Source organism: Camelus bactrianus, chromosome 17, assembly GCF_048773025.1.
Source record: "Camelus bactrianus isolate YW-2024 breed Bactrian camel chromosome 17, ASM4877302v1, whole genome shotgun sequence".
Classification (NCBI taxonomy): Eukaryota; Metazoa; Chordata; class Mammalia; order Artiodactyla; family Camelidae; genus Camelus; species Camelus bactrianus.
This window is the reverse complement of record NC_133555.1, coordinates 28,512,316-28,525,077: the sequence shown is the minus strand read 5'-3', so window position 1 is coordinate 28,525,077 and position 12,762 is coordinate 28,512,316. Positions and strand designations below refer to the sequence as shown.

At 36.5% G+C, this 12,762-nt stretch overlaps 2 protein-coding genes across 6 annotated transcripts in view; one reads left to right on the top strand and one right to left on the bottom strand.

Moving 5' to 3' along the window:
• Window positions 1-12,762, top strand: part of CCDC66 (coiled-coil domain containing 66) — a 101,922-nt gene that overhangs the window by 45,094 nt on the left and 44,066 nt on the right. The window contains exons 15-19 of one of the 2 annotated variants that reach the window (XM_010968345.3): window positions 5,317-5,810; window positions 6,338-6,378; window positions 7,134-7,375; window positions 7,631-7,755; window positions 9,090-10,953. In XM_010968345.3, the coding sequence (XP_010966647.2) occupies window positions 5,317-5,810; window positions 6,338-6,378; window positions 7,134-7,375; window positions 7,631-7,755; window positions 9,090-9,176 (989 nt within the window). In that variant the 3' untranslated portion in view covers window positions 9,177-10,953. Of the gene's footprint in view, window positions 1-5,316; window positions 5,811-6,337; window positions 6,379-7,133; window positions 7,376-7,630; window positions 7,756-9,089; window positions 10,954-12,762 lie in introns of those variants that run through there. The other variant, XM_074344640.1, reaches the window with a different exon arrangement.
• The window catches only part of TASOR (transcription activation suppressor), a 47,544-nt gene continuing 45,160 nt past the window's right edge, over window positions 10,379-12,762 (bottom strand). For 2 of the 4 annotated variants that reach the window (XM_010968346.3, XM_074344637.1), the window contains exons 22-24: window positions 12,350-12,528; window positions 11,993-12,163; window positions 10,379-11,109 (exon numbers count right to left, since the gene is read on the bottom strand). In XM_010968346.3, the coding sequence (XP_010966648.2) occupies window positions 10,577-11,109; window positions 11,993-12,163; window positions 12,350-12,528 (883 nt within the window). In that variant the 3' untranslated portion in view covers window positions 10,379-10,576. Of the gene's footprint in view, window positions 11,391-11,992; window positions 12,164-12,349; window positions 12,529-12,762 lie in introns of all 4 variants that reach the window. The other 2 variants (XM_074344638.1, XM_074344639.1) reach the window with 1 other exon arrangement.

The window sequence follows — 12,762 nt, the reverse complement described above, 5'->3', positions numbered from 1 at the left end:
CAAAGTTTCTGCTGAAAAATCTCATAGTCTTGTGAAGGTTCCCTTGTACGTAACATTATTTCTTCAAATAAGTATTCTGCCCTTATCGTTTTCTCCTCCTGGGCCACCATAATGCAAATGTTAGTCCACTTGATGTTGTCTGGTAAGTCCCTTAAGCTATCTTCACTTTTATATTTTCTTTTTGCTGCTCTGATTGGATGAGTTCCACTGCTCTATCTTCAAGTTTTCTGATCTTTTCTGCTTCTATTAGTCTGATGTTGGACTCCTCTGTTTTTCAGTTCAGTTATTGTATTCTTCAGCTCTTTGGCTTTTATTTGGTACTTTCTCATATTTTCTCTTTTTTGAAGTTCTCACTGTGTTCCATTCCTCTCCTGAATTCAGTGAACATCTTTATGATCGTTACTTACTTTGAACTCTTTATCAGGTAAATTACGTCTCTCTATTTTATTAAGTTTTTTCCCCTGAGGTTTTATCTTATTCTTTCATTTGGAATATATTCCTCTCTTTCTTCATTTTTCTTGACTCTCTATGTTGGTTTCTGTGCGTTAGATGAAACAGTCATCTCTGTCTTAAAGGAGCAGCCTTGTGTGGGAGATGTACCTTATTCACTCCTACCCTTGCTCTTGGCTGTATCTGAAACCTTTGTGGTTGTCCAAGCAGACAATTTTGTTCTTAATAGGTCCCAGCAGTTGAGGGTATGTCAGGACTTGTCAGTGTCCCAAAGGGTGGTGAGGGGAATCTAAGCACCTAGATTCAGGCTGATTGGAAGTCAGACCCACAGGCAGTAGCTTTCAAAGTATGCAAGAATATACAGTCCTATGGGACTGCAAGCATAAGCTCCACTGGCCACCAGAGCAAGGCATTCTGGAGTTGTGTCCTGGATGGCAGTAGCAAAAATTGGGGCTCCGTGAAGTGTATAAGCTGTTTTCTGGGAGATACAGCAAACTGTAGCGAGGCAGAGAGTGAGTGCAAGGATGGGGTCCAGCAGCCTTCATTCCTGAGAGCACCTCAGTAAGCCTAGATGTGTGCCAAACCTGAAGCCTGCCCCTCAGGCTGACGCCCCAGGACAAGCCCTTTGAAGGCTGTCTCTCCCTTCTGCTATAGCTTTGTATCTTATAGACATGAACCACATTGATTCTCGGTGCTAGATGTTTTGGAGGATTATCTCTTCTGTGCACATCTTAAAAGTGGGGGTGCCCAGTGTGGGGTTCAAACACTTCACTCCTTGGGGAGAACCTCTGTGTTTTGAGTTCCCTCCCAATTATGGATTACTGTGCAGCAGTGAGGTTTAAGGGTTGTGTCTCAATCTCATCCACCTGCTTTGATGTGGTGTCTTTCTTGCTTGCCCAGTGTGTAGGAGTCACCCAGGCAGTTTAGGTTTTTTGCGAGAGGAAGTTGTTCCATATGTAACTATAGATGCAGTGTTTTCATAGGAGGTGAGTTCAGGATCTTCCTAGGTCACCATCTTGAACGAGAATCCTTTACTCTTTAAACTAATTTTAAAATTAATGGACCCCCCCACCCCCCATCAGTTATTTGTAGTCTTGTGGACCCCTTCGTAACTTAAAAAGACGGAAACCAATTTGGCTGGCCGTAAGTTAGGAGAAAATATTTCTCTTGAAATATCAAAAAGCCACTCTTGAGTTGGCTAGTACAGAACCCTAAGCCCAAAGTGTCTTAAGGAAATCTATCCTCTAACATAGCACTGTTTTCTGCCAGTTTATTTTATTTTTTTACACTTTAATATATTTTTATTGAAGTATAGTCAGTTTATAATGTTGTGTCAATTTCTCATGTACAGCACAATACTTCAGTCACATAGGAGCACACACACATTCATTCTCATATTCTTCACCATAGGTTACTACAATATATTGAATATGGTTCCCTGTGCCAAACAATATAAACTTATCTGTTTTATATAGTTAGTATCTGCAAATCTCGATCTCCCGGTTTTTATCCCTTTCTACTCCCTTGCCTCCCCTCCATAACTATAAGTTTGTTTTCTATGTGAGTCTGCTTCTGTTTTCTCAATGAGTTCATTTTTTTGTTTGCTTTTAGATTCCACATATAAGTGATACCATGTGGTATTTTTCTTTCTCATTCTGGCTTACTCTACTTAGAATGGCAATCTCCAGGTCCATCCATGTTGCTGCAATTATTTTATTTTTTATGACTGAGTAGTATTCCATTGTATAAATATACCACAACTTCTTTATCCAGTCATCTGTTGATGGACATTTAGGTTGTTTCCATGTCTTGGCTATTGTAAATAGTGCTGCTATGGACATTGGGGTGCATGTGTCTTTTTCAGTTAAAGTTCCCTCTGGATATATGCCCAGGAGTGGGATTACTGGATCATGTGGTAAGTCTGTTTTTAGTTTTTTAAGGACTCTCCATACTGTTTTCCATAATGGCTGCACCAGACTACATTCCCACCAGCAGTGTAGGAAGGTTCCCTTTTCTCCCCAGCCTCTCCAGCATTTATTGTTTATAGACTTTTGAATGATGGCCATTCTGACTGGTGTGAGGTGATACCTCATTGTAGTTTTGATTTGCATTTCTCTGACAATTAGTGATATTGAGCATTTTTTTCATGTGCCTATAGGCCATTTGTATGTCTTCATTGGAGAATTGCTTGTTTAGGTCTTCTGCGCATTTTTGGATTGGGTTTTTTTTTTTTTATTATTATTAAGTTGTATGAGCTGTTTATATATTCTGGAGATTAAGCCCTTGTCAGTCTCATCTTTTGCAAATATTTTCTCCCATTCTGTAGGTTCTGCCAGTTAATTTTAGATCTTACTTCAATGCAATACCAAATGCAATGCCAAATTACCCACATCATATGACAGGAAAGTAGAAAGGAACTTGAAAAGGGAAGTGGGGTAAAGCAGTTTGCAACCTGCTTAGTTATCTGAAACTATTCTGCTGATGAGCTCTTGGTATTTTTTTTTATAGTTTGCTCTTAAGCTTGAAGAATCTGGTTCAGTCCGTTCTCTCTGTCCAAATAAATAACAAAATTATATAAATCCCACACATCAATTAAGAGAAAGTCAAACTAAGTATTTAAGACTGTGAAATTATGTATATATTATCAGTGGGTGACTGAAAGGGAATTTAATCAGTCGGGATCCCAAAATAGAATAATTCAAGATGGTTTATTTAGAAAAGGACTGTTTCCATAGGAGTGGGTATGAGGGAATACAGAGAGTGTGTGCTGACTCTGGTGCTAGTAGCAACCGAGCTGTTACCAGAATCTAGAAGGCAGGAGTTGTAGATAGGTAACTTTGAGGGGACCAGTGACCTTGATAAAGGGAGAGTCAGCCTTAAGTCAACTCACAGGGAATGAGCCAGTGAAATAAATATTCTAAAGTCACTCTTTTCCCTCCCTGTAATCTGCATATGAACTCTCTTGACAGAAACATAAGCCAGAGGATTCAGGAACCCATTGATAAGGTTCTTACCAGTCAGCTGACTAGGGCAGAGAGCAGGCGAGAAAAAGGTGTCATGTGGGTCTAGAGAGGCAAAAGAGGATTTTCAGTGTGAATGAAAATGATGTAGGCTGGGCAGTCCTGCTAGGGGTTAGGCCTAGAGCAGTTTTACTCTGGAATAGCACAATAAGTGTCTAAGATAAAAGCAATAACTAAACTGTTAATTTTGTTTTTAATGTGCAACCCAGACCTTTCATTAGCTAATTGTGAATTTAAAATTTTAATCATATGTGAAAGAGAGCCTTTGTGAGGTTGTTGCTGAACTCTTGGGATAACTCAGCACATATAATCATGAACATTATATAAGATGTAAGGAAATTTCAGATGTCTTTTTTGAATGGTGAACTTTTCCTGTTTTCAAAATGGAAAAAAGTGAAAGGTAGTATGTGATTCAGGGATAGTCTGCAGGCAAAGCATAATGGTATAAAGCATATATGAGATACACTTTAAAGTGCATGATCATCATTTCCCTAAAAATTTGGTTCCCAGGGGGGAGTTTTATGAGAGACATTTTCGCAACACCTCTAGGGTAAAAATAACTGAAGGACATTTTCCAAATCCTTTCATATTATGTACTTTGCAAATTTCAAACCAACATAACAAGAAAACTTCACATCTCACTTACAAAGACTTTTTTTGCATTTCTTTTGATGAAAAATTTCAGTTATCACTGATAGAAAAAATGTAAATTACACTTTTTCTCAGAAATGAATATAATTAACAAATGCCATATGTAATGTCATCTTGTATATCCAAGTGGAAGTCAGGACAATCTTGTTTAAAGTTTTATTTAAAAAATGGTCTCTATGATGTGATGCTAAAAATGAATCACCTAAAGTTCTGATACATGCTATAGCATGAATGATGCTTGAAGGCATTATGCTGGACTTGAGAGGAGGGGGCAGTTGTGCAGGGAAACACAAATATTGTATAGTTCCACTTATGCAAGGAATATAGGGTCGTCAGATGGGTAAATTCCGAGATGGAAAGTTGAGTGGAGGTTGCTGGGGGTTGGGAAGGAGGGCGGAATGGGGAGTTACTGCTTAGTGGGTGCAGGGTGAGTGGGTGCTTGAGGTGATGATGGGGTCTGGAATTGTGTGGCATCATGAATGTGCTTGGTGCCACTGAATTGTACACTTAAAAATGGTTTAATGGAAGGTTTAGAGAAAGCGGTGGGAATGTAAAATGATGTAGCTGCTATAGAAAATAGCATGGCATCTCCTCAGGAAATTCAAAACATAATTACCACATGATCCAGCAATTCCACTTCTGGGTGTATACACAAAAGAACTGAAGAGTAAGGTCTTGAAGAATTTGGACAACTGTGTTCATAGCAGCATTTGGTCATCCACAATAGCCAAAAGGTGGAAGCAACTCAAGTGTCCCTTGACAGATGAATGGATAAACAAAATGTGGTATATACATACAGTACAATATTATTATGGTACATACACACAATGGTGTTTTATTTATCCTTAAAAAGAGAGGAAATTCTGACATGAGCTACAATTTGGGTAAACTTTGAGGACATTATGCTAAATAAGTCAGTCACAAAAAGACAAATACTGTAGATTCCACTTGTATGAGGTGTTTACAGTAGTCAAAATCATGGAGACAAAGTACGATGGTGGTTGCCAGGAGCTGGCAGGGAGGGAGGAATAGAGTTGTTTAATGGGTACAGAACTTTTTTTTTTTAAATTTTCAAAACAAAGTTTCAGAGGGCAGTTTTAATGCCTTCGTAAAAAAATGGCTAAAATGGTAAATTTTGTAAAATGTATTATTTTACCTCAATTTTTAAAAATTAATCATCTGTATCTTCTTTTAGATGACTTAAATACGGAAATATTTACCAATACAGAATCAAAATCCTGCTGTGAATCAGTAATAGAGAGGGACGTTATAAATTGTTCATCTTCTGAGATTCCTGCAGAATTTAATCAACAATTTAACACTAAGAAAAACAAGCAGGAACAAGTAAGTCAGGATAAAGGAGACAACTTAGAAAAAGAAAACAGTTGGTATAATGATCAGTTCACAAGAACAGAGAGACAAACGAAACATATGAAGAAATATCCTAAAAGGCCTGAGTGGAATATAAATAAGCCACTCAGAAGGTGTATTCCAGCATCAGAAAAATATCCTAAACAGCTTCAAAAGCAGAGAGAAGAAAAAAAAATAAGGCGGCAGATGGAACTGCTTCATTTGGTGGAGAAAAATAATCCTGGACACCTCTCTCAAAATAGAGGCACTTCCCCAGAAGTTCTTCATTTATTTCATCAGGAAACTGAACCAAGGTTCAGGTGGCATCTAGTCACAAAGGTAAAGCTCTTCCCCAAAAAACTTTTAAAGCATATATTGAAGTTTTTAGAATGAAAACCCAGTTCCTCACGTGCATTGTTTTGACATGGCTGTTCTGTGTCTGAATAAGAATTCTACCAGTTTGCTTTAGTTTATACCAGGAGTCAACAGACTTGCCTGGGGCAAATCCATCCTGCTGCCTGATTTTGCAAATAGCTTTATAGGAGCACAGCCATGCTTATTGTTTTATGTATTGGCTATGGCTGGCTTCATGCTACAAGAATTTAGAGTAGGTGCAACAAAGACCACGTGACTCACAAAGCCAAAAGGGTATACTATCTGTCCTTTACTAAAGGACAAAAATCTAAACCATGTATAGATTAATGCTATTCTATATTCAGTCACTCACTTAAAACTTAAGAGCCCATACAGAGGACAAGTTATAAATATCTGTTACTCAGATTATTTCAACAAGTAACCGCTAAAAGTATTTGTGGGGATGTATAGAAACAGTTACTCCTTTTTACATTTATCTATCCATCTTTTAGGAAGAAGAGCCTCTGAGAATTAATTCTTTCAGCAAGGAAAGGTATGTTATGGATTCCATAGTTATTTAGTGCTTTCTGTGTGATACAGAATACTTGCTCAAAATGTAGATGAGATCAAGCATATATGTATGTGTATGAAGACAGTAAAAGGCAAGTTTGACTTCCAGGTGAGTAGAAAAGGTATCTGGCATTTTACCTAGAATTTGGACTGGTATCCTAAGCAGCAATGTGGTAGACATTCTCTGTAATCTTCACTTAGCTGAACAGTTTTTATTTTCCAGGTATGTCAACAGTGGAATAGACATTCTGCATGGATTGGGGGAGGGGGGAGATGACTGATAAGGATAGTGAGAAATTAGCCAATGGGAGATTTAGAATTTATATTGTTTTTGTGCATGAACCAGCTGGTTTAGCTATCTCAGAATGTGGCTCTAAAATAAGTTTAGTTCAGATGGTGAGTATATTATTTTATGGTGAACTATATCTAAGAAGAAATACTAGACTTAAATTAACATTGGTCCTCAGGAGCGAGTAAAGTTTTCCCCCTGTTCTAGAGTATATATACTCTCAGCAAGTACTAGTAAAAACCCAAATTAGTCCCATTCTGTTGCCCTGTTGTAGGAGAAGCTACCATAGAACTCAAGCTTCTTATATAGTGTTCCTAATAGTGTTATGGGTACACTTAGAATAAATAGAAATGTGACTATAGAATATGCTTGGTATAAAATAAAATACACAGCTTTGCATTAATGTTTCTTAAGAGGCCTCTCCCTGTGATTTTTTTGGAAAAATACAGGTCTCGATCACCACCAGTTCCGGCAGTGAAAAACAGAACGGAACAAACTCAGACACTAAAAAGCAGTAATTGTGAAAGAGAGAATCTGCTCTCAGGAAGTAGTCAAACGGAATTATCACCTGGGATTTCTGAACCTTTCGATTTTATTCCCTATGTCCGAACCAATGAGATCTATTACCTTGATCCAGATGCACCATTGTCTAGGCCTTTGACCCAAGATACACACTACCACAATCCACGTGGTAAGTAAAAGTATCCCCCCCGCCAAACCCTAAATTCAAAATCCAAATTAGTATTTGATTAATACTAACAAGTTTTACCATAGGAGAGAGTTTCTCTTTTAGAGTCCAGTATTAAAATTTTAATGTTTATTACTTAAATTTTATTTCATGCTCTTCTAGGATATAAATTTATTAACAAATCCTTAGAATACTGTAGCACAGTGCTATTTCCTATTAGAAATGTATTTGAATTCTGTCATTTTCATCTGGCTTCAGACTGTGACCAAGAACAACAGCTGTTTGACTCTGACCAACTCAGGGACCCACTTCTTAATCCTAACTTGGTGAAAAACAGGGATCGACAGCAAGCAATCCTTAAGGGACTATCAGAACTGAGACAGGTATGAGTTGCTCCACCAAGCCGTGGAGATGAACATTTTTCTAGTGGAGGGCTGTGTGAGAATGGCTGTTTACTAGGTGGTTACATGATTTCTGTGACTTAACTGCTTCCCAGTTTAAAGTGGTGGGAGGAAGGACTTTCCTTCAGTTTACTTTATATTGCCATCTTTAAGAATATTTCTTTCCTGTATGAAATCATGAGACATTTTGAATATTAAGACAATTTTATTGAATGAAAAATGCATACATTTGAATGGTAAAGCATGATCAGTAAGGCCCTAAAAATAAAGGCAGGAAATACACAATTATGCTTTAATAAATTCTTAGTAATGCAGTTCACATTTTTAAAAAAATGTGTTGGCAGTGTTTGGAATAGAACATTGACACAAGTCCCGAAGAATAATTCATCCTGAAATTACATGTATAATCTTACTCACCAGACCACTTTTTCTCAGACCAGTTGTGACTTATTACAGGTCACATACCCAATATTTAAGGCTATAATTATCAGCTGGCCTTAAAAAACAATTCCGTGGGCTTTAAAAAAAATGACTTGCAAAATTTGCTTAACAGTTAGCCTTGATTCACAGTATACTTTCTGTATTTGGGGAAAATAAACTGTAGTTTTTAGGAGTACTTTTTTTATGTGGCTGCATTTCAAACTGTTGATTCAAATGTTGTTTACCAGTTCTTTCTTAGAGCTAGAAAATCAGTTCCACTAACACAGGATTATAAAGTGTCCTTTAGTTTTTTTAAATGCTGGTAACTCACACAGTAAAGATTTTACCTACATCTTATCTAGGCATCTTCCTTTAAAATGACAAGGCATATTTACTTCTAGCTTAGTGGAGACTCTCTATAAAGTTATGACGTTAAGAGGAAGGAATGTGATACATAGACACATTCACCACCTACATATACATCGTGGCCATATCGTCCTTGCATTAGCCACAAAAATTATGGCAGTCAAAATAAACACGATGTTGTGTGTTTCATTACCATTTTAAGAGCATTTGGGGAAAAGAGAGGGGAATCTCAGCCCCACAATTATGGACACATGGTTCTAAGAAAGGTCTATTGGCTTTATGCTAAAAATATGAAGATACTCTTACCAAGATGTGATAGCTACATAGTATCCAAGTGAAAAAGTCTGGTTAAAGCAGTGAAAGTCTATTCAAAATTCAACATGACAAAAGTTTAAACTTATGGCTGAGTAACTGAGCTTAATACATGTTTTAAAAGTAAATATAGTTCTGGATTAGCAGGACCGAAATGTAAAGTAAGAATAATTTACACATCTGCTGCACACCTTACTAACATATCAATGTGATTTCAGGGCCTTCTCCAGAAGCAAAGGGAGTTGGAAACTAATCTCATGCCTTTAGCTGCAAATCAAGAAGAAAGTTTTAGTTCTTCGTTTTAAATGTAGAAAATCTTCTATATGTCTTCCAAATTATAAAATGTGGTTGTTGCTTAAGTGTATCTTCCAAATAGCCTAGATTTATTTTTAAACTGCTTACTTAAAACTTGTACATTATGTAGTAAAATGCTGTGTATGTATATATAATTTTTTAAACAAGAAATGAGACACTTGTAAAAGCTAAATAGTTAAAAAAAAAAATTTTCTGCTCTGGCACAATCTGGGTATTTAAGTCCTATAAAAACACTTTCTTTCTACTTACCTTAACACAGGCTGGAGTTACAGACAACATTCTTCCACATTTTACATGTAGCTTATTAACTGAAATATCACTTATGTGTTTTGTTCTATAAAAAGATTTTAAACGGTAGAACTCATCCAAGTTCTTTTGAGGCTCCAAAGGAAGGTCTGACATCCCAACTTTACTGAAAATAGGCCAGATTCAGTTTAGGTTTGTGTGGAAATTTGACTTTTCAAACAAGTTTCTACTAGTAATGGAGAGGCGGTTATTAGCAAATAGATGTCGGTTTAAAATTTTATCTCCACCGTGTACTTATCTGCAAATTTAAAAATTAGTTTTAGTTGTGCACTAAAGTGCTTACCACCTGAAAAATATACTTGTTTTTCTAACAAACAATTTAAAAATCTATAGCGAAGTGTTTTCAAATTGTTTAATGCCTTTAATAAACAGAAGCTGACCTTTTGAAATATGAAACAATTTGGTTAAGTGAAATCAAAGCCCACACAAGCACTAAAAATTGTAATTATCAAATACTCCCAAATAAAAGGTTGACCAAAATTTTTAGCTATGGGCAATTTTTACATAGTTAATTCTAAAGATAAAAAATTATGCTGCCTGGTAAGTCCTAAGTCCATAGTTTTATCATCTAAATGAAGCTACACTGTTCAGTAAATCTTGAGGTATTGAGCCAAAAGCCTGTAAATACTTAACATCACTGGCTTATACCTGTGTTAAAAACACTATATAAAAGCTTAAAATAAATACAATAGATGATACATCATTTCAGCAAAAGTAGCTGGGATCCTCTGACATTAGATGAAGAAAAAAAGTAAAACCATTACTATTCACTGTCCTTTTGCAAATACCTATTTTATATTATAAAACCTCAATTTGAAGCCAAGGTACAGGCGACATATAAATGGAAAACTTAAAAGTGCCAACATGAGATAATTCAAGTACAATATATGTTAAAAATATATATATTTATTTCAATTTTCAGATGCTTAAACTGTTACAGGCCATCATGATTTAAATAAGAGGGACAAAAACATTTGAGAAAGGAAAAGAAACCTTTTGTTTGTTTAGCGAATGAAATATAAATTGTTAATTCAGTTTTAAGAAACAGAGAAAAGTCCGTAACAACCTATTTCTTAAAAAAAAGTTATTTCTCTTTTGAAAATGGCCTGGAAGAATCACTTTTCCACCAGCTTACTGGAGATGGAGGTTTATCTCTATCCGAGCTTTGAGTATAAGCAGATAAAAAGTGATTTTCACTTTCTTGAGACTGACTTGATGAGAGGGCATATGGTGTCCCCAAAAATGTTTGATGAGTGAGAACATTAAAATGACTAAACTGATGGGACATATTTAATTGACTGTGATAAACCTGAAAGTTGCTATATGACTCTTGTTCAGCTGAATTGCTGTTCTCTCCTTCAGAGCGTTCTATATCAATAGAAGCTCTCTCTTGAGAATCAATTTGGTAAGTCTTATCTTCTAATAAACTTTTTTGCAAGTCAAGAGACGATTGCAACTCAATTTGAATATTCTGTTTTTGATCTGTTCCACTTGATCCTTTGGTTTCTGTCGCCAATATTTCTGAATGAAAATTGCTGCATACTTCTATTTGTGAGATTTCATCCCCTGAATCCAGAGACATATCCTCTTCATCCTTTTCATCGTTTTCTAAAAGAGCTACATTTAAAAAACAAAAAGTCCTCCTCTATTGAAATACACAATTTGTTTAAGTTTTAAAATTATACACTACTCACACAATATAATGAATGCGTCAGGGTCAGCAAGTCCACAATCCCTTAAAGCTTGGTCTTCTGCCACAAGTTCACTTAGTCACAACACTCACACTAGGTGTGAATGTCCGGATAATCCGATGCTAAAAGCTTCTGCGAAATGTGTTCACGTTTAATGTTGGGAAATCCCAACTCCCAGCTCCAAAGGGGTTAATGTCAAAACAGCATCTAAAGTTATACGGTAATTCAGTATTTGACAAGACAAATACAAAATAAAAATTTTGACATCTAGCTTCACTGGATTACTACGAAACTGGTTAGCTCTATCAAATGTCGATCATCTCTGCTTTTCTCAGAAACAAAAATAAGTACACCTTTCATTTTTCATAAAACCTGGAACCAAAGCAGAGGCCATCTCACAAAGGGCTAAAGCTATGGGTATCTCTACTACCTTATAATTAAATCGCTTTATATGTCTGGGGAGATTTAATGGCCCAGTGCTAAATCCCCGTATCTGGTTCTCCTTTTTCATATATAACCCCTTTGCTCACAACAGCAGCCGATAAAGCTTACATACCTTCAAAGAGGAAATGCCCATCTATCGCGTGCAGTCTGCGGTTAACTCTAACAACTCATACTGACTACAGTATAATAAATGAGTAGATTCTGTGTATGCTAAGTAAAAGAATGATGAATACCTTAAAACATTTCCCCTGAGGCTGTTTACACTGAGGTGAGTACCTTCAAAATAGGAATTTTTTAAAGAAATCATAGCAAAACCATTCTTTTTCTGTCTGCCTTAAAGAAAATGAAAACTACTGAAAAGTTACCTGACTGTGACTGTGACTCAAGAGTCTCATTAGCACCAAGCAATGGAAGGTTTTCTTCTGTGACTGAGTTGTGATAGCCCACAAGATTTTTAAAGTTTTGCATAAAGTCTTCAGCAGTTGCGACCACTATCCCATTATCAGTATAACTGGAAAGCACCTTGATACTCTTTTCTAGATTAAAAAAAGAAGTTTTATACTCAACACTTGAAAATATAAAATGATGCCTGCCCCCAGCCCTCACAAAACCCTTTCTTCCACATTTTCAGAACCGTGGCTTAATACCCAACATAGTCCCACAAAATCTTTTTACCCACATTCCTATGTTCATAGCAAAAAGCTTAAGAGCACCCTCTTTACCTGTTAAAAAGACTATGTGTCGTTGCTGTATGTTCTGAGCCTGAAGTCTGATAAGGCAGTCCAATTCTGGAGCATTTCGAGTTTGTGAATCACAATTGTGGTATGACAAAATTTCAACCAGGTGTTTCTTCTGATAAACATTCAGAAGTGTCAACAGACTTAGAGCTTTAGCATTCAATCTGTGAAATTAAGTAGTTCAATATCTGGATCTGCATTTCTGATATTTAGTATGGAAGTTTTCGCTTAAAATTGAAACCATAATTTCTCAATTGAGGCAACTAATGACAACTGCAATGCTTATTAGCTCACTGTCTGACGTAGAGGTGCTTCTTAGGAGAGGGAGAACAGGAACTGTGCAACCCACGTGTAATGCAGGGGCTCTCTGGGTGCTAAGCCTCAGGGCCAGCTATTCA